We start from the raw sequence: 22,336 nt of genomic DNA on the forward strand, positions 1-22,336 counted from the left end.
TCTGGGTGTGATAGCGGCCTACATTGTACTCGTACGTAGATCACAGCCATGGTTACTAAGTTAATTACAGGCTGGTGGAGGTGACCAGAAGCCCTAACAGACAGGTGGGAGGTCTTATGATGGTCTGGTACTGAGCAAGTCCCAGCATCAAGGCAGGGAATATGATTAGATAGACGGAGACTGGTCTTATCAGGCTTCACTGCTGATGCATTGATACACACACACAGCTGGAAATCTCTGGTCTAGACAGCTCCATGCTGAACCCTAGTGGTGACTATTAAATATGCATGGCCAAAGTGGTTTACTGTAGACTTTTACCCCTCAAAACATGATTGACCTTGAAATAATATTAAGATAATCTAAGAGAACAAAAGTCATAATTTCAGTAAAACAAAAGACAGGAGGCAGTTTTGTTTTGGTTGTTTTCTCCCGTTTGTATTGGAAGGAAATGCTTTCTCTCAATTTGACTAGAAAAACAAGTTGATTCCATTTGTCCATCACCAGAGCTCACAAGGCCAAACAGCTGAGTGTCAAATTAAGGGTTGAATTAAAAACTTTGTACAGTATTAGTCACCCAGCTTTAAAAAATAAAACTGTTAAAAAAACACCAAGAACAAAAAAACATTAAACACGTGTGTGTGTAGAGGGACCAACGATGGTTGGATAGAAAGAACCTTCCAGACAAACTTCAGACGAGTCCATTTGCCCTAAAAGGTCGACGTAACGGGTTTACATTCCTGTACAGAGTCCATCCCAAGTGTGCGTGTGTGAGTGAGTGTTCACCGGATCCTCTTCTGCTGGCGAGCGCGGTAGATGTCGTGAACGGGTGGCGCCACAGCGCCCTTGTCCTCCTCTTCATCAGAGTCTGCGTTGGGTCTCTTCAGTGACTTGGCCATGGCATGGTTCTCCATGGAGCCGTTCCCTTCTCCGCCGGCATCAGGCTGCCTGCCTGTTATCAACTCTACTGCTGCGTCTACAGCTGAGAGAGAGGGAGGGAGGGAGATATTAATATTGTGCTATTCAGGCAAAGGGAAGTTTAAAAGAGGAGCTGGTGATTTCTGACAGTTTCAAAGTTACTTACTCTCTGGTAGTGTACATCTCCTGAAGCTCTCCATCAGTTCATCCACCTGCACAAAGGGCCCCTGTAGAAACACAACACCACAACATCAGTACAACACAACCACATGATATCACTAACAGTGAACGGTGGGGTGTTGGCACTGTGATATCACCAATAGTGAACGGTGGGGTGTTGGCACTGTGATATCACCAACAGTGAATGGTGGGGTGTTGGCACTGTGATATCACCAATAGTGAATGGTGGGGTGTTGGCACTGTGATATCACCAATAGTGAGTGGTGGGGTGTTGGCACTGTGATATCACCAATAGTGAATGGTGGGGTGTTGGCACTGTGATATCACCAATAGTGAGTGGTGGGGTGTTGGCACTGTGATATCACCAATAGTGAGTGGTGGGGTGTTGGCACTGTGATATCACCAATAGTGAGTGGTGGGGTGTTGGTACCTACCACGAAGCAGGTGGGTGGAGGCAGTAGCTTCATCAGGATGACTGCGGCCGGGGGGACCGGGAACACCCCTCCTGGAACAGGGTGCAGTCCTGGAGCTGTGGGGAGAGACAAGAGTATGTGAGTGAAGCTGGAGTGGAGCGGACTGTGCCCAATTTGACTAGAGGCTGGAGCGTCGGCCTTCTCACCCGCTCCAATTTCGCTCCAGTTGCGCTCACGTCATGAGCTCAGGGCATGCCCGACCCAGAATGCATTTGTAGGCTACTTGTGTGCTGCTATAGTCCCTTGCTATAGCTACTGTCATGGAGTTAGCTAAATATTTTCATTAAGAAACTGTTAAAACACAGAGGTGCAAAATCAAGGTGACATACAAAGATGTGAAGGACCAAGAGCAAGAGAGGGAGGGTGGTGATGTGGTGTCCACAAGAATCATTGTGGAATGTGAAAAGACACGTACAGTGGGGAAAAAAAGTATTTAGTCAGCCACCAATTGTGCAAGTTCTCCCACTTAAAAAGATGAGAGAGGCCTGTAATTTTCATCATAGGTACATGTCAACTATGACAGACAAAATGAGGAAAAAATATCTAGAAAATCACATTGTAGGATTTTTAATGAATTTATTTGCAAATTATGGTGGAAAATAAGTATTTGGTCAATAACAAAAGTTTCTCAATACTTTGTTATATACCCTTTGTTGGCAATGACACAGGTCAAACGTTTTCTGTAAGTCTTCACAAGGTTTTCACACACTGTTGCTGGTATTTTGGCCCATTCCTCCATGCAGATCTCCTCTAGAGCAGTGATGTTTTGGGGCTGTCGCTGGGCAACACAGACTTTCAACTCCCTCCAAAGATTTTCTATGGGGTTGAGATCTGGAGACTGGCTAGGCCACTCCAGGACCTTGAAATGCTTCTTACGAAGCCACTCCTTCGTTGCCCGGGCGGTGTGTTTGGGATCATTGTCATGCTGAAAGACCCAGCCATGTTTCATCTTCAATGCCCTTGCTGATGGAAGGAGGTTTTCACTCAAAATCTCACGATACATGGCCCCATTCATTCTTTCCTTTACACGGATCAGTCGTCCTGGTCCCTTTGCAGAAAAACAGCCCCAAAGCATGATGTTTCCACCCCCATGCTTCACAGTGGGTATGGTGTTCTTTGGATGCAACTCAGCATTCTTTGTCCTCCAAAACGACGAGTTGAGTTTTTACCAAAAAGTTATATTTTGGTTTCATCTGACCATATGACATTCTCCCAATCCTCTTCTGGATCATCCAAATGCACTCTAGCAAACTTCAGACGGGCCTGGACATGTACTGGCTTAAGCAGGGGGACACGTCTGCACTGCAGGATTTGAGTCCCTGGCGGCGTAGTGTGTTACTGATGGTAGGCTTTGTTACTTTGGTCCCAGCTCTCTGCAGGTCATTCACTAGGTCCCCCCGTGTGGTTCTGGGATTTTTGCTCACCATTCTTGTGATCATTTTGACCCCACGGGGTGAGATCTTGCGTGGAGCCCCAGATCGAGGGAGATTATCAGTGGTCTTGTATGTCTTCCATTTCCTAATAATTGCTCCCACAGTTGATTTCTTCAAACCAAGCTGCTTACCTATTGCAGATTCAGTCTTCCCAGCCTGGTGCAGGTCTACAATTTTGTTTCTGGTGTCCTTTGACAGCTCTTTGGTCTTGGCCATAGTGGAGTTTGGAGTGTGACTGTTTGAGGTTGTGGACAGGTGTCTTTTATACTGATAACAAGTTCAAACAGGTGCCATTAATACAGGTAACGAGTGGAGGACAGAGGAGCCTCTTAAAGAAGAAGTTACAGGTCTGTGAGAGCCAGAAATCTTGCTTGTTTGTAGCTGACCAAATACTTATTTTCCACCATAATTTCCAAATAAATTCATTAAAAATCCTACAATGTGATTTTCTGGATTTTTTTTTCTCAATTTGTCTGTCATAGTTGACGTGTACCTATGATGAAAATTACAGGCCTCTCTCATCTTTTTAAGTGGGAGAACTTGCACAATTGGTGGCTGACTAAATACTTTTTTCCCCCACTGTATCCTGAAAGCATGATATGTTCTACGTGCTAACAGAAAGCAACGAGGTGGGTAGCTAGCTAAGTGTGTCATTGTAGCAACAAAAAAACAGATCTCTTAAAAGTTTCATTACTTTTCGTTCTATACAACAGGCCATGGTTGATTTTGGCCCAATAGGCCTGGCATATTACCTCTTTCAAGGAGCTTTCTGTTTTGATTGGGTTATTTTACCTAAAAACCTTTAGGCATACCAATAGATAAACAAATAAAACTACTTGAAGGGTGTTTAGCATCCCCAGTGTCTCTGCAAGCGTGGAGAGGGTATTCTCCGCTGCAGACCTGCTCTCCAGTCACCATCACATGATCCTGAAGCCACAGACTCTGGCCAAACTCCTGTTTCTAAAAATGAATTCAAAGGCCTAATGAGGCATTTTTAATTTCATTTTTATTTAATTATAAGTAAGTCAATTTATAGACTATAATAAATTAATTCAACGAAATGTTGTTTAAATGCTGAGCGCTTAATGTTCATGCCAGCCTAGTGTGTCGCACTCACAAATGTTCACAATGTATTTCTTTGTAGGCTATAGCCTTTAATCTTTTTTATTTTATTTTTATAATAGGCAAATAATAATAACAATAACAACAATAACAATAATAATAGCCTAAATAATTCATTTTCGTTCCTTCTTAGGCTCTCTGTCTGGCTCCTGACCTGTTTACAGTGTTTACATCCTGTTTAATATGACATGTAGCCTATTTGAAATGATGAGTGCTTCTTACAGTCACCTTTTCCTGTTGTTTATTAAAATACTTTTCATTCAAATCATATGGTTTGGGTTCAATACTTCAAAATATACAGCAAATTTGTAATGGCAGTTTTTTTTCTTGTGAGCAAGGAGCGGTTTTTAGCAGAGCGGTTGGAAAGGACATGGATCCCGGCTCCGTAAGCGATGAGCAGGATCTCCAATCCGCTCACATACTCTGGGCAAGACACCTTATTGCACTACATCACTTAGGGCAGATTGAGGATTAGAGACACTACTAAGACCATTTGGTGGTATACTAGGAGCTGGTTGGAGGGTAGAGGGGGGAGGGGGTAAGGTACCTACAGGTCAGGTGTCATGGCTGGTAGGGGTAGAGGAGGGGGTAAGGTACCTACAGGTCAGGTGTCATGGCTGGTAGGGGTAGAGGAGGGGGAAAGGTACCTACAGGTCAGGTGTCATGGCTGGTAGGGGTAGAGGAGGGGGTAAGGTACCTACAGGTCAGGTGTCATGGCTGGTAGGGGTAGAGGAGGGGGTAAGGCACCTACAGGTCAGGTGTCATGGCTGGTAGGGGTAGAGGAGGGGGTAAGGTACCTACAGGTCAGGTGTCATGGCTGGTAGGGGTAGAGGGGGTAAGGTACCTACAGGTCAGGTGTCATGGCTGGTAGGGGTAGAGGAGGGGGTAAGGCACCTACAGGTCAGGTGTCATGGCTGGTAGGGGTAGAGGAGGGGGTAAGGTACCTACAGGTCAGGTGTCATGGCTGGTAGGGGTAGAGGGGGTAAGGTACCTACAGGTCAGGTGTCATGGCTGGTAGGGGTAGAGGAGGGGGTAAGGTACCTACAGGTCAGGTGTCATGGCTGGTAGGGGTAGAGGAGGGGGTAAGGTACCTACAGGTCAGGTGTCATGGCTGGTAGGGGTAGAGGAGGGGGAAAGGTACCTACAGGTCAGGTGTCATGGCTGGTAGGGGTAGAGGAGGGGGTAAGGCACCTACAGGTCAGGTGTCATGGCTGGTAGGGGTAGAGGAGGGGGTAAGGCACCTACAGGTCAGGTGTCATGGCTGGTAGGGGTAGAGGAGGGGGAAAGGTACCTACAGGTCAGGTGTCATGGCTGGTAGGGGTAGAGGAGGGGGAAAGGTACCTACAGGTCAGGTGTCATGGCTGGTAGGGGTAGAGGAGGGGGTAAGGTACCTACAGGTCAGGTGTCATGGCTGGTAGGGGTAGAGGAGGGGGAAAGGTACCTACAGGTCATGGCTGGTAGGGGTAGAGGAGGGGGAAAGGTACCTATAGGTCAGGTGTCATGGCTGGTAGGGGTAGAGGAGGGAGAAAGGTACGTACGGGCCATGTGTCGTGGTTGGTAGGGGATCATCTGGTTGGTGTCAGGTTTGGGATACTCTGGTTTGCGGTCAGCCTCGTCCTTTTGCGAGGGAGCAGATGGGGTCACCACCGTCTCCGTCTGGAGCAACGCCGCCAGTTTGGCACGGGACACGTCCTACACACACAGGTTAACATCATAGAATTATAAACAGTTATCCTTTCCCCTCACGATTGAAGAGTTGAACAAGACAGAAACACACAAACGGTCCACTTGTTTTATAGACATTGATCGATTTCTATTGAAGTCTTCAACCCTTAACAGATGACGCGGCCATAGCAGTCAGCATCATCTTTCTGTGTAACTGTAGAAACTACCAGTTGTACAGACCTTGTATCCGAGGGCTTTGAGCTCGCTGGCGGAGCAGGGGTACAGGTCCATGAACTTGTATCTGTCCACCAGCAGGGCTGTCTCCTTGCCTTCGTACTCGTCCTTGAAGGCCGTGAAACGCCGGCGCTCCACCTTCAGGATACTGGCCAGGTCCCCGATGTTACTCTCAAAGGCCAAGAAACGCGCCCAGATCTCACTGAGGGAGAGGTGTTGATAAAAAACACAGGACCGTCAATAACACAATAACAGACACAGATCTGATGTGGGTGTTGTAGGAATGTAATTCCTCATACCCAGACTTCTCTGGCGACAGGCTTCCCGAGGTGAGAACACGCTCAAACAGAACTCTGGTGTTGTTGTCCTCTGGAGGGGGGGGGGGAAGAGAGAGAGGGGGGGGGGAAGAGAGAGAGAGGGGGGGGAAGAGAGAGAGAGAGAGAGAGAGAGGGGGGGGAGAGAGGGAGAGAGAGGAAGAGAGAGAGAGAGAGAGAGGGGGGGGGGGGGAGAGAGAGAGGAAGAGAGAGAGAGAGAGGGGGGGGAAGAGAGAGAGGGGGGGAAGAGAGAGAGGGGGGGAAGAGAGAGAGGGGGGGAAGAGAGAGAGGGGGGGAAGAGAGAGAGGGGGGGAAGAGAGAGAGGGGGGGAAGAGAGAGAGAGAGAGAGAGAGAGAGAGAGAGAGGGGGGAAGAGAGAGAGAGAGAGAGAGGGGGGGAAGAGAGAGAGAGGGGGGAAGAGAGAGAGAGAGAGAGAGAGAGAGAGAGAGAGAGAGAGGAGGCATTCAAACTCATTAATCTACCATTATGTTACAGATAATGCCTCAGCCTCCCTCTCCTAACTTACAGCACAACAACCCCATATCTATATACGTCAATGAAATAAACAAAAACACCAGCGTCTATAGACTGCCTCTGCCTGGGTTTTATCTAGTTTGACTATACCAGTAATTGCATCGTCTATGGATGGTTCTCTATTTACTTTTGATAGAGGATGTCACTGGGTTTATGTCATAGAGAGAATAGAATCAGCATGTTTAACAAAGACTGATAATGGATCCTCTGTAGCCTTCCAACACCATCGCTTAACAACTATACAATCTCAAGAACTGTTGCCATGGCAACTACCCATGGTTGTTTTATTGTTACACAAGAGGGTGAATGACAGTCTCAATAAATGAATCCATCACTTGTCACTTACCATTAAGGTGTGAGAGGTAATCGATGTATGCAAGTATATACTCTGGAATGTCTCCATATTTCTTCAAACCCAGCTCAAATATCTTAAAGGCCACTGATTTGTCCTGTGAGGGAAGGTAACGGAAGACCAGTCAAACACTGAGAAACAGAATTTTCCCCCTTATAGTCAAACGCTGAGAAACAGAATGTTCCCCCTTATATTCTCTCTCAATGTTCCACTCTTGGCACGTGTTTAAGTCTAAGGCCGCAGACACACCAACGCGGATGAAATCGTATATGCATTCATCAATTGTCTGTCAAAAGTTATTTTCAAGTCAACTGTTTTCGTTTGTCCATCATCCGTCAAAGGATGACTCCCTCCCATTGGAACAACCATTGGCTCAATACGGAATTTTCAGACCCAAAATGTGTGTGTGGCCGTAGCCTATGTACAGTCCACCCACCTTACTGCAGTAGTACTCCATCAGGGCTGCAGTCACGTAGACGTGGTGACGCGTGCGCATGTCCTCCCGGGCCTTCTTGAAGATGATGCGGCCCGACTTGATGCCCTCGGCCCGCCTGCCAAACTTCATGTACTGGATGTAGACCAGGGTGGGGTCGATGTCCTCGATGGCCAGCAGACGGTTGTAGATGCTGTGGACCTTTTCATGCTTCATTCGACTCTGACAAGAGGAGAGATGTGGGTTCGCTCATTCATCAATTAAATGCCTGTCAAACATTTCCTGGACCTCTATTCAACATTCATTTACTGGCTCACACTCCACTCCACCACTTAACTCAACAAGACAGTAGGATTGCTCCGGAATAATCAAATCAAATAATCTTAATAGGAATTAGACGAGACAAATGAATAAGTCTGCAGTAAGAGATACACTAATCACTTATGGATGACAGTCAATTATATCAATCTATCAATTTTTCTATAAAGCCCTTTTGACATCAACAGATGTCACAAAGTGCTATACAGAAACCCAGCCTAAAACCCCAAACAGCAAGCAATGCAGCTGTAGAAGCATTATACATTTCCTTGGCAACTTTGACATCTTCATATTACGACCTCATGTTTTGTTTTGGCAAGTGGTCCGTGACAGATGATTGGTGTTTGTGCAGCTCACCTCCTCATAGTCAGCGAATGAAAAGTACAGCAACATGTTCTTCTTCAGTAGAGTTCCGATGGCGCGCTCGTAGATGTTAGCTGCCTCGTCACTGAACACCTTAGAGTTGTTCATGTCCTGAGGAGAGGAAGAAAGAGTTCAAGGAGAAGTTTGGCATTTAAAAACCATATACCAGTAAGGTCTAAAATAACAAACGTGGAGGAAACCCAGTTCCCATTAGGATCCATTGTGTCATCAGTGGCCTTGCTTACCCCCTTCTCTGCCAGTAGTTTACTGGACTGGTCCAGATACTGGGCAGCCTCATACCACACGTCAGGGTGATGACCCAGCACCAGCAGACACTGCTCATAGGCAAACATCACTGCAACACGGAGCACAATTACTAAGTTAGGGCTGCAATGCTAGCAAAACCTCGACGCAACACTGGATATGTATCAACTTTACTGTGCCTGTAATATCAGTGATGGCATGCTATATCAAGTTCACACACACAACACCCTTAGCTATAGGAATCACTGTGCCCCCCCCACCACACACACACCTCTCTTAGTGATGAGTGTCTGGTCCTCCGTGCGTAGCGGGTTGCTCTTCTCCCATTGGATGTACTTCTTCCACATCTCTACCTGCACCGACTCTTGGGGGGAGTTCTGAGGGGGCACCGAGGGGGCGTTCCTATCCAGACCCTTCATCACAGTCTCATATTCCTGAAGAGACAACATCAGCTCACAATCATTCATGGTTTACCAGACAGTATGCATCAGTTCCCCTCCTCATAGTGTGTTTGCGAGTACCTTACCTTGGCCACTCTCCTAGTGTTCATGGTTTACCAGACAGTATGCATCAGTTTCCCTCCTCATAGTGTGTTTGCGAGTACCTTACCTTGGCCACTCTCCTAGCGTTCATGGTTTACCAGACAGTATGCATCAGTTTCCCTCCTCATAGTGTGTTTGTGAGTACCTTACCTTGGCCACTCTCCTAGCGTTCATGGTTTACCAGACAGTATGCATCAGTTTCCCTCCTCATAGTGTGTTTGTGAGTACCTTACCTTGGCCACTCTCCTAGCGTTCATGGTTTACCAGACAGTATGCATCAGTTTCCCTCCTCATAGTGTGTTTGTGAGTACCTTACCTTGGCCACTCTCCTAGCGTTCATGGTTTACCAGACAGTATGCATCAGTTTCCCTCCTCATAGTGTGTTTGTGAGTACCTTACCTTGGCCACTCTCCTAGCGTTCATGGTTTACCAGACAGTATGCATCAGTTTCCCTCCTCATAGTGTGTTTGTGAGTACCTTACCTTGGCCACTCTCCTAGCGTTCATGGTTTACCAGACAGTATGCATCAGTTTCCCTCCTCATAGTGTGTTTGTGAGTACCTTACCTTGGCCACTCTCCTAGCGTTCATGGTTTACCAGACAGTATGCATCAGTTTCCCTCCTCATAGTGTGTTTGTGAGTACCTTACCTTGGCCACTCTCCTAGCGTTCATGGTTTACCAGACAGTATGCATCAGTTTCCCTCCTCATAGTGTGTTTGTGAGTACCTTACCTTGGCCACTCTCCTAGCGTTCATGGTTTACCAGACAGTATGCATCAGTTCCCCTCCTCATAGTGTGTTTGTGAGTACCTTACCTTGGCCACTCTCCTAGCGTTCATGGTTTACCAGACAGTATGCATCAGTTTCCCTCCTCATAGTGTGTTTGCGAGTACCTTACCTTGGCCACTCTCCTAGCGTTCATGTAGTCTCTGCTGCGGTCCTCAATCATCTTCTTGGCCAGATGTACGTTGATGCCCTGTTTGTACAATACCAGGCTTCTTAGTACCACTGACAGATTATATATATCAATGGCACATAAAAGCAATGTTCTGCTACCCCCCCATGGGGTTCATTATTCAGCCCTCCATAAGGGTCACAGGTCATTGGTCTTACCTCCTCATACTTGCTGTAGTCTCTCCAGAGCTGCTCGATGTTGATCATGGGGTTCACACAGCCCCTCTGGTAGACCCTGCGCACCGCTGTGATTCTCTGGTTCTCAGCGTACGAACCAACAGCCTCACTGGAAGGACACAAGGGTAGGGAATGAGGGACTTTTCCTTGAAGTACGTACTTTTTAATGGAAAAACTAAGTATTGTGTGAAGAGTAGTACTTACACTCCTTTGAGGAAGTTGATGTAGTCCACCCATATCTGAGGGGAGAGCAGAAGAATTAGAGGTCATGGCTTGGAACCCCATTTCAGCCTACCAGATTGCACATTTTTTACTAACTCGTTTTAGATCATTTAATTGCCAATATGCTTTGATTTACCTGGTAGGACATGATCTCCATGCCGATTTTATCCAGCGCAAAGTCATACGCCTGCGCCATCTTCTCTCTGGTGATGGCCAAGCAGGGCTGGGTTAGGACTTGTGTTACATCACAATATCAAGACATGCACTGGGAACATTTGTCAAAATAGGGTGTTGTGTTATCACTGTGAAATGCATTGCTGAATGGTTAAGATGGTGTGTGAGCACAACACGAAGAGCCCCTGGCCCTCACACTCTGTCCCCCTCCAATTCCTTTCCTGGGTAATAGGTGAACCTACTTGTAGCTGGGTAGCTTTCCTTTGGTCTCTCGGACGTAGGAGAGGTAGCATTTCCACAGGTCGATGTGCAGCACTTTCATCAGACATCTCTGAAACAACTACAGCAGGAGGGAAGGGACACGTTTCAAGTATTGAAAAACATATCAGTCTACTGAAAAGTAATGCTTCAGACAGAGAGTGCACTCAATCATTCACAACTGTCATACTGTTGGGCACTGAGAAATAGACATGCTAGGTGATTTGTAGTGTGTGTGTTTCTGTGTATAAAAGGGGAAGTAGTGGATTCCCTCTATGGAGGGCTGCCTAATGGATAGTGACCTAATGCCTACCCAGGCAGGAGAACCAGCAGAACACAGCTCACTGATAGACAGCTGCCACACTACCACGGCTGGAGATATAAACAGCAGTGTACACAAGGGCTTTGCAACACGCTGCTGCTGTTAAAGACAACCTACCCGTGGTGAAAACGAGAGAACTACTTTTCCCTTCAGTTTCAGGTGATGGATAACAGACAGCAACAACACAGTAAAAACATCTGCATCAGATGGAATAGTTTATGCTGCTAAGTGTTTAGTGTTGCCTGTGACTTAAACAAGTGGCAATAAACAATCATTTGCCACTCTTGTGAATTGTAGATTTTCTGTTGTACTGCTGTAAAGCATGCAGCTACATTTTATGGGTTTGGCTTGATCATTGATGTATTACAGTGGTGACTTAAATGGCTTTTTCAGTTGTTAAGGGCAACACTGGATGAGTCAGAACCATGTTGGTTTCCATCCAGTGACAGGGAGGTGGACCCTCCCTCAGAATCAACCAACCATGGCAGTCTCAGTCTCCTGTAAGGCCAATGGGAGGGGACTTTGGTATGATTTGCACTCACCTTTTCTACCTTGTCATAGTTTTTTGCCTTGATCTGTGGACAGAGTGTAAACGAAGTGTTAATTCAACAGGCAGGTGTTTCCATTGTATATATGGACAAACATGCATGCAAACTCCCTCTTACACACACACACAGTCCCTTTCAGATCAACAAAGTGAATTTCACACAAGAAAGACCATTTCAAGATCAATTTTGTAAGATAAGGGATTTATTCTCATTGTACATCATGGACCATACATGAGTCACATGATCAGCCAGTTGTAAGAAAAAATGAGTTTTGATGTCTAGACATATTGTTCCATGGGGTAAAGAAAAGGGCTGTGAAGGAATCTGTGAATACCCACCCTTCCCAATAAACTGTAGCCTTAGAAAAACAAGCTAAATAAAAACAGTTTCATCAGCATATAAAAAGCTATCGTATATTAGCCCCTTCACTACACTGGAAAAGACCACACTCGTGCCAATCACTAAACACATTACTGACTGTCAGCCTGGCCAGGCATCAAGGTGACTCATTGACTGACAGTGGCAGGAAAGAGGCTCCACACCGTCAGGCAGCTGATGTTTGGTGGGAGAGGGAGTCCTCAATCCGTTCTGTCCCTATTCCAAGCCCTGTGGAGTTCCAATCCTCCCTCTACACAGGCCTGCCAGCATAGACCAGTGTCAGCAAAGCAGAATGAGAAACACCAAGCTTTACTGGCGCTACCGGTTGGCCTGGCCCTGACAAAAGGCCTGTTTGTGTGTCAGGCCCAGGGCTCCCAATGCAGCCTAGCTGCATGTACTGTACTGTACTGTAGGCCTTCTGTTGTTGCAACTGCAAGGCTAGTAGCTCCTAAAAATATGACGACAAAACAGTAACAAGAAACATTCAGGTGTTTGAATGGGAGAATACAGTTGAACTTGGAATGAATCCTGCCCCGATAATTCTAAATCTGCTTCTTTCCTTCATCCATTCTAAGAGCAATACAGCGGAATGTCACTAAGCCCACAGGTTGGCTTTCAGCTTATTGTTGTGAAAGCCACTTAAGACAATCACTGATTAGAGGGGCTATCAAATAATCTGTCAATGTTAAACATAGCCTAGGCCTAGCAGCATAAAGCTTGAACAGAAGTACTTTTTCAAGATTAACAATACTCAGTGCAAGAAAATAACTAATTCAATATGTATACATCTAGAGGTGGGAGGTATCATTGCAAGATCACAATGAATAATTTCACATTTGTTCAAAGAGTCAGATCCTAAAGAGAGAACTAGGCCTATGGCGACTATAGCCAATGGCGACTATGGCATTGTAGTGATAAACATGAAAAATAACACTAGTTTTACACAGACAACATGAAACAAAATTGTTTATTACCAATGATTTATTGAGGTAAATCAACTTGAGATAAAATCAACATAAAAATAGCACACAGAAAATGTAACCCCAGCCTTGACAGCTGCATGCTTAGAAAAGTACATCCCTGTGACAGTGACATAGCTTTAGGTAGGCTATATCGAAAAAATCTCACCTCGAGGGCAGACACACACACACACACAATCTGTAGCCAGCATACATTGTCATTGCATGCATCTACAGCACCCCATGGCTTTAGCACTCACTACCAATAGTTTGAGCGTCTCACTCAAGGTTGTTATAGCAGCTACATGAGAACCAGACCTGAAGACACTACAAAAGAGACAGTTGACTAAAGCACTTCTGTTCTATTTCGGTGCAGGCAAACCAGTCGGGTGGGGAATTAAATTAATATCAATCCATCCAATTTTGTCTAAGATGATTATCTAAATCACATCAACCAAATAAAATACATTCTATTAGTAATATGGCCTTTTATCAGGATGTCACAACTATCTAGGCTACTTGAAAGACCCAGGCTTAAAAACCCAAGAGCAAGCCCATCAACACAGGAATACTTCCTTATGCACATTTGTAACATATCCATAAAAATAGCTTCCACAACATTAAACACTATTCCAGTTCTCCATGCTACCATAAGTTCGCTACCAAATAAGCATTCACTTTACAAGCACACCATCACTAGGCCTACTACCTAACACGCATTCAGCAGCCAACAAAAAAACTGAATTTACTATGAACTAGGAAGGTGACGGGCAATTTCTGTGGGATAATCAGAGGGCCATGCCTAATGCTTACTTTAAAATGGGATTAGTTATGGGGAAAGGAGGAGGTTGTTAACTGGACTGCAGTAACCATCAACACCATAAAGAAAAGATGCAATAAGTCACAGTACAGAATTCTGGTCATTTGTTTTATTAAACAGTATGCAATTTAAAATCACTTTCTCAACAAACCGCAGGGTACAGTCAAATTGAGTACAACGCAAGTTATGCATTTCCTTATGCTTCTGCATGCACAGACCAACCGCTTGAGAGTTCCCCAAGGTGAGTGAAACTGTATTGAAACGAACACAAAAAGCACAACGTAAGTGTGAAATGTGCCACAAAAAGTCAAATCTGACCCAGAACCAAGACAATGGTCCCCTAAGCTGCACCTGTATGTTAGTGTCTTGCAATGTGTGAATTCACACAAGTGAACGCCTGAATTCCCAATAGTGGATTGTTAGTGTATAACTCTTTCACAAGCACATGTTATTTTCTTGAAAGGTTAGTGGGAAAAGGTCAGATATTCAAACGTATGATTCGTTTTCTACACATTAGCAAAAAAGATGGGGGACTCAAAACTAATAAATTAGATCCAAACTAGAATGTTGATGTTACTGCAGCAAAGAACAAGGCAGCAGCTACCATACTATTTGACAGGTTGCTGTTAGAAGAACTCAACTCAAAACAACCAAAGCTTAACAAAAATAGTTAATTTTTTTCCAGGTTACTCACTATGTTGAGGCAAATGAAACTGGGCTAAAAAAAGAATATGGCAACCTCGATTTGACTGCAGTCTAGATATAAATCAAAGGCTATCCAAACTGGAAGGGTAAAACAAAAAGGATAGTTTTAATGCAAATGACCAACTTTAACTATGGTACATAGTTATAAACAAATGAAGTCAACAGGTGGTTGAACTTTTACAGAATGACCTACAGGCTGTGCTAAATTGTGTTGAATGAGGCCATTCTAACTAGGGCAGCAGTGTATAGAATGGGAGAGCTTCTAGACTCAAAAACAATGTGCCCAACTCCTCACGGATGTGCACGGTGCAAATACCCCACGGTTTAGTAGGATTGTATTCCAGTCACTATGCACCTACAAATAAGGTGACGGTCTGAACATTTGAGACTATTAGCCAATCTGGTATCAATCAACTCTTAGACAAGGGGTGTCCAATCCCAGTCTTGTAGGGCAGCAGTGTCTGCAGGCTTTTCCCCTCTAGTCCAGCACCACCACACCTGGGTCACATTCTGTAGCCACAATTAACAGGAGAAAATAATGTCATCTTATTTAACACCATGGAATCAGCTGTATTTGCACTGGGCTGGAACAAAAGCCTGCATACTGCAGGACCAAGATGGGACACCCTGTACTAGTCAACTCCTGTAGATCTGAAAGGAAGCTGTGGGTGTAAAAAGGGAGCTACACAGAGCATCACCAGTTCACATACTTCCACTCAATACCTTCAGACCTACAAGTGAGGCTTGGGCTTGATTTTAAAATGGACACATGAGCTGCTCTCCTCCCCCAGACTTCCATTCACCTGCTGTAGACAGCCCAGGGCCCAGAGACTAGTTGGGATCAGAGCTGTGTGTAGCGGGCATCAATTAAGGCACAATAATAAAAATGAGGCTTGGTCAGTCATGCTCTTAACTCACATACTTACCCACTTTATCCCCCTACAATAAGTGGATTACAAGCATCCATGTGTATGTCTAAAACTAATGGAATACTAATTAAATGATTGAGCTTACGTATGGATGGGGGTTTAAGGCTCATCTAAGATGTAAGCACTATTGCTTGGTCAGGGTAGTAGGCAGGAATGGGAGCAGGTACCACCCACAGAAATAAAAGGTAAGGAAACCAATGTAAGTTTGTAATTTGGGTGAACTATCCTTTTAAAGACATATTGGCGTAATGTGGATTCTTTGCTGGGTCAAAACCAGGGTGAACGTCAGCCTATATATAAACGGGGATATACAATATTACAGCTTTGGACGTAAACATAGATGGCCTGTTGGGGGTAGGGGGGCACACCTGTGCTGGGAAAAGTGTTAAGTTGGACACAACATTCACTCATACGGTTTATGATCAAAAACAAAAATGACCTCAAAGAAATGACACAGGAGGCAATAAATAGACACGACAAGTGAATAAAAGGCTAAAGCACTCCAATACCATTAAAAAGTTTTAATGCTGTTGCAGATCAAACATGCAACAAATGCACCTAACCCCATTTAAAGACGTAGAAAATAGATGTTCTTTAACCGAAGAACATACAGTCTGCTTCCTGAAAAATAAATGGTTAAGATTGTAACCTAAACCCCTCGTACTTTAAAAAATATATACAATTTAGATGAAGTGGACCTATTTGTTGTGTGAAAGTCACATTGTTGATCCTGTTAGGATATGCACACCCATGCACACGTAGTTGTGAGAAATTGATAAAATATTAACCTCCGCTTCAATGAATAGTTTCCAGAATCTGCCCGAGCTTGGGAACTGGGCAACAAGTCGTTCATATGTCTTCCTTGCTTTGTCTATAGGCTGGTTCTAAAAGGGTAGAATGCATTCACATGTACACTTGTTGACAAACAAGTTGAAACAGTCCTATATGACACATTTGTAATTGTTCTGTTAGATCCCCACCCACCACCCTGTTGATCCCCACCCTCTCCCTCCCTTGACCCGATCGATTACCCCAGGTAAGAGGAAGCAACCCTGAGTCACTAAACCTGTGCTTCTCGAATCAGAATGCTCCATGCGTCAAGGTCATATGGGTTTTCTTCCAACTTCTTCTCTGCTTTCTTAACCTTCTCCGGGATATACTCAGCTGCCTGCAAGACGTAAAAAGATGATTGGGGTTACAGACATGCATACACTGCAACAATAGGTGGCTTGGGAAAATCAGTCAGTGTGCCAATATTATAGACAATTTTAAGAGTACATTTTAGAAGAGCTCGTTTATAATAGACCTACTACACTTGTTCCTTAACAGTTTGGACTTTCTTTAGCCACATAAAAAAAGCGAGTAAAACAAAGGCAAACACGAGGCAGTGCTTGCTTGTTTACGTGGTTAGCTAGCTAGCTACTAAGGTAGGTAGCTAATCATGTAAACATGTTACACAATTGCACAACTTCTGACATAGCTAGCTTATTGAGTGAACGGTGCGCTCAACTGTTGAAATGCAATACGATGTGCACGCATTGCATACGCTTTAACTAGTTAGCTAACTAGTGCAACAAAAAAGCGCGGCCCAACTTCAACAGTAATTTTACCTAGGTAGCTAACGCTAGCTTGCAAGCTAACTAACTAGCGTGTTTATTCTCAACAGGCCAAACGCTAACTAGCACACGATAACTAGTCGTGTTAGCATGAAGTTCTTTCACACGCAGACCATATCAGGTTGTGTTACCTATACTATACAAGTTAGTTGACGTTAGTTAGCCGTTTGCCATTAATTTACGACCAAAATCATTGGCAGGTTACCTAGCTAGTACGTAATTAGCTTAGCCGCAGATATCTCTCAAAAGGGAAATGTAATTGATTAGTTAACTATTTCCACTAAAATATTGTCAAGAATTATGGTAACTATGTAGAAAGCGCTCCCAATCTACATTAAACGGTATCTAGAGTGTAGGCCTAGCTAGGTAGTGAACCATCATGCAACACGAGTGAAAATGTAGCTAACTAGCAACCGTTCGCTACAAATAACTGAAATGATCTACCTGGTCGGCGGTTGCTTCCGTGGACATGACTGGTTACGTTTAGTGTACCTATATTACAAATTGCAATAGCAACAGTATTTAAACATACAAATATTTAATTAAAAACAGCTATATCGCATGATGCACGATGACTCCAGTAGCTATGCACACAGTCTGCCCGCTGCTGTGACTGGACGTTTTCTCAAAATGGCGTATGTGAACGCTCACTTCCTTATGTTCTGGAGGAAGTCACCTCTACAGACAAAAAAAAAATCACATTTGAGATTGCTTTGTACAGTATTTGAATGTTTTATATATCTATGTGTATGGATGAGACCAATATTTAGAACAAAATGTTTAATTGCATGTGCATAAAAAAGCCATTGAATTAACACATTTTAATCACTAATGTAATATCTTTGATAGGATGTCTGGGTCATTGAATTAACACATTTGAATCACTAATGGTATGAATCTCTTTGATAGCTATGACAAAGTCAGTACAGTATTAAGATAGGCTAAAACTGCTTCTCCAATAGAAATCCCCGATCACACTTGGCACGTCATGGCGACGTTGAATAGCAAAGACGTCCATTCAAAGGCACTCCTTCGATATAAAGTTGTTTTTGAGGAAAATTAAAACGTGTCAGTTTGTCACTTTCACAAGTTGAGTAATAACATGTTCAACCACTTAAGACATTGGTTCGATTCTAGATTGTACCTTTAGATTTCGAGAAAATGAACAACTAAGGAATACTTTTTCACTTTTCTAATTGGTCTGTTTCGCAAGCGTTCCCGGAAGTCTCGCGATGCGCCTCTGGGTTTAGAAACTGTGGCCATGACGTCTGGATCCGAAAATTGTCTACATAGCTAGTTGTTGTAATATATTTTTCAGACAGCAGAGGGGGACAGAATGCAAATCAACACTGTGACTACATAAACAGACCATATCAATCGAGCCCAGAGCTCATCATCATACGTACACATTCTGCTAGAATAGTAATAGAAAAACATTATTTGCACTTACTGCAGGCATTGCAATGCTCACTTTAGGAATGATTACCGAGAGCAAGTCCATAGGGTGACTACAGGGTGTGAGACGACTGACTTCTTCTTAATGATTGAACATTTATTTGCTTTTGATATTTTTTCTTTATTTAACTTGGCAAGTCAGTTAAGAACAAATTCTTATTTACAATGACGACCTACACCGGCCAAACCCGGACGACGCTAGGCCAATTGTGCGCCACTCTATGGGACTCCTAATCACGGCCGGTTGTGATACAGCCTGGAATCAAACCAGGGGGTCTGTAGTGGCGCCTCAAGCACTGAGATGCAATGTCTTAGACCGCTGCGCCACTCGTGAGTCCGAGTTGTTGGCAAGTTTGGGGAGTGATTGATTACGTAATCAGTTACATTTAAACCTATTACAAAAAACTGTAACTAATCAATTAGGTCACCAGCAAACATATTGTAATCAGAACAGATACTTTTGAAAAACTAGATGATTACTTGTTGGATTAATTTTAAATTCAGAAAGGATGTTTGCGGGAAAAAAATACATTTACAACACCTTTCTGTTTTCTCAATGACATTTAATTCAGCATTGAAAATAGGCACACATTTAAGTTTGTTCAACTTCAGTGAGTCTGACCACAAGTCAGGGACCAAAATGATGGCACACCAAATGCGTTTGATGGATCCTCTTAAGGGGAAAGTAATCCAAAAGTAACTGAATGTAATCAGATTACGGTACTACGTTTTTGGGTAATCCAAAAGTTACGTTACTGATCATCATTTTGGACAGGTAACTAGTAACTGTAACGGATTAGTAACCAACCCTGTATGTAGGCTATATCATTAATTGAATTGAGTGCTATTTATTGGCCCCTAGGCTTGTTAGTGTGGTGCTACAGTGACCATAATATGGCCGAATTCCCTGCAAAGACTGGGAGCTAAAGCAGCTGAACAGACATATGCAAGGCTTACAGGGCAGCGAGAGCGGAACCCTATAACCCTCCTCACACCTGTTGCCTTCACCAGCTGAGGCCACTAGTCGAGCCAAGCCAGGCCTGGGGTTTGGTTTGGTTTGTCCCCAAGGATGGGGCTGGAGGCAGGGACAGGAGCTGTCGCTGCCAGAGATGGGGGCTGGGGCTGACAGTTGCCTGTTGTCGGATTAGGTTACGGTTGAACCCCAGTTGGCCACCTCAGACAGTGAGGACTGTCGTTGTCAGGCTGGTGCCTCCAGGCTGTTTGTGGATGTGCTGTGTATTTGCTTGTCGCTCTTAGGAAGAAAAAAAAATATCTGCAAGATTCCACATCGTCTTCAGATCATTTCAAATGGCTGCTTTGGGTGGGCTTCTGCATTCAGACTGCGTGTGTGACATGAATGTTCTGAATTTCTGAAGAAACTGAAGAATAAACTTTTAGGGATAGGATTGTGCTTTGTCTAAGTTTTGGCTCCGGGGTGAATGTATTTACTTAGTCTTGGGTTATTGTACACCACTGAATCTTCTATTTTTATAGATCTATTTTTGTCTATGACATGTCAGTCATTAACCCAAACAGCAGAGACACAGTTAGTAAGGATGAGCTGTAAGTCTAATCAGACAGATTGGTTGTCCATTCAGCCTTAAGTTCAATCTCCTTACCTCCAGACAGTGGCTCGCCATACTATAATTCAGTGGCTTTCAGCTCCAATACACCATACTATGATTCAGGGGCTTTCAGCTCCAATCCAAGAGGGACTCGATGCTGGATCCTATTGTCCTCTCATCAGCATTTCATGTGGAATGAAGTGCCAGGTGACATAGCAATCTAGCACATCATGAATTAGTTAGTTATGTTGATCTAGGTCTATAAAGTGTTGAGTAGAGTGAACCAGCATACATTGTGGCCCGTGAGTGAGAACAGGACTTGAAGGCCGCCTATAGAACGGTCATTGCTGTTTAGAAATGAATGAGCCATTAGCTGTTGTTGATGATCAATTCTCCCCTACAGGACAACCCCCTTTGCCGGCAGTGCCTGACACATGGATGATCGGACAAAAACTCAACCAAATCAGACTTAGCCAGGCTATACTCAGAGCTTTTATTTCACATGCCAGACCAGATGAGGCAAGAAGCTGGTTGTGTCACTATCCAAATATATTTCCAAATAGGCTGTGACAACTATGAAGCCATTTGGCCAACCATGTGTGACCAGCTGGCAGTAGACTAATCTTTACCACCTCCAGTCAGGTCATTGTGGGATCAGGAGATGGCGAACTTTTAAAAGTCTGTTAACCCATTCAACACTAAGTCCATAGAACACTTATTTTGTCCAATATCAATCAGTGCAACAATTATGTCAGCTGGAATGCATGATCAAAATAGAGATTTGTTAAAGGGAATTGTTATTTCATGTTGCCTCACTTTAGTTTGGTGTGGGGAATCTGCAGAATCTTGGACAGTTTTTTGTGAATGGCTTTTTATGCTTTATGCAGTTCCTTACAGCTGGACAGAGCAAGATGCCTGAGACAAACAGGAACAGTTGCTATGACAATCACATTGTCCATGTGCCCATATTGTGTTATTGTAAGGCAGCATGTCAGATGTTTGTAGATTTATATCTCACTGCCTTTTGTTGGTGTATCTGCGGTGGTTTATGAGGAGATAATTTGAGTTGTTGTCAATGACATCATGCAGAAAGAGTGGGCTTCAAGCTATATTTTGTTTTGCTCCCTGTGACCATTTCCAAAACAAGCCCAATTGCAAGCCAACATGTTTCTTTAGGAGAAAATACAATTTTAGAGTATTTCCAACCCCTGAAAGCATTCTTTCCCTGCAGTGTCTCGTGTGCTGCGGAGATGGTCACTGTGGTAATGGCAGCCATTGATATTTGTCAGCGTAACTCATTTTAACAGTTTCCATTACGTACACTGAATTCCAAATAAGGAACCATCGACAACAACACATCACATGTTCTATAGAAGGACCTTTTGAGAAAGAAGAAGGCCGTTTCCTTGGTAACTTGCATATCAATGATCCCTCCTCCAATGAATACCTTGGAAGAAGATACAGTTGGTGAACATTAACAATTTGTGGATTATTGTACAGTACGACCAGAAGAAGATAACCGCACATTACACAACAACTTCAACTTCAGTTATTGCTTTACCGGTGAAGTTTTATAAAAAATAAGTGTGAACATTTTGTTGGAATTTAGAAATACAAAAAAGTATGAATATCTCTATAACATGTCACAGTTGTAAACCTTGAACTAAATCAGCCATACATTCACAACTGTTCTGAACAAACATGAGAATGGAATTTGAGAACAAGTGACTAATAGTCCCATTGGAATAGAAATAGATTAGAAATATTATGAAACACCTTCAGACAAGCTTTGGAAATATTTTTCTTCAGTATGTATAATATTTGAATACGTATCAGTATGGACAATTTTGAATTTAATGACATTTCTGTATTACTTGTCTTGAAGCATATTACTTTAAACAATCTTTAAACAATCTAAGAATCTAATGTTATTTTAGAAGAAAATATTTTTGCCTTAACCGCTGCATCTCCACACCCTACCCTTGAGTGCCCATTATAAAAATGTTGACAGCTGCCACATTGTGAACGCGCTTTTCATTGGGCGCGCGCAGCTCGACTATTGATTCGTCTAGTCTAGCTCCAGGCCATCAACTCACATACATTTCTCACACAGC

The 22,336-nt window shown here is 43.8% G+C and overlaps 1 protein-coding gene across 1 annotated transcript; it reads right to left on the reverse strand.

The window, feature by feature from the left end:
* Positions 1-417: 417 nt before the first annotated feature.
* On the reverse strand, positions 418-17,843 carry LOC311120761 (cleavage stimulation factor subunit 3). The gene is made up of 20 exons (XM_084195336.1): positions 17,647-17,843; positions 16,653-16,754; positions 16,375-16,470; positions 11,790-11,822; positions 10,910-11,007; positions 10,630-10,696; positions 10,476-10,510; positions 10,254-10,380; positions 10,039-10,116; positions 8,871-9,033; positions 8,581-8,690; positions 8,330-8,446; positions 7,658-7,876; positions 7,216-7,318; positions 6,322-6,391; positions 6,029-6,224; positions 5,662-5,815; positions 1,530-1,624; positions 1,082-1,142; positions 418-979 (listed from the first exon to the last, which is right to left on the reverse strand). The coding sequence occupies exons 1-20, from the start codon at positions 17,671-17,673 to the stop codon at positions 780-782; spliced, it is 2,151 nt and encodes a 716-aa protein (XP_084051462.1). The 5' UTR covers positions 17,674-17,843; the 3' UTR covers positions 418-779.
* Positions 17,844-22,336: the final 4,493 nt, after the last annotated feature.

This window comes from Coregonus lavaretus, assembly GCF_964263955.1.
Source record: "Coregonus lavaretus genome assembly, contig: HAP1_SCAFFOLD_431, whole genome shotgun sequence".
NCBI lineage: Eukaryota > Metazoa > Chordata > Actinopteri > Salmoniformes > Salmonidae > Coregonus > Coregonus lavaretus.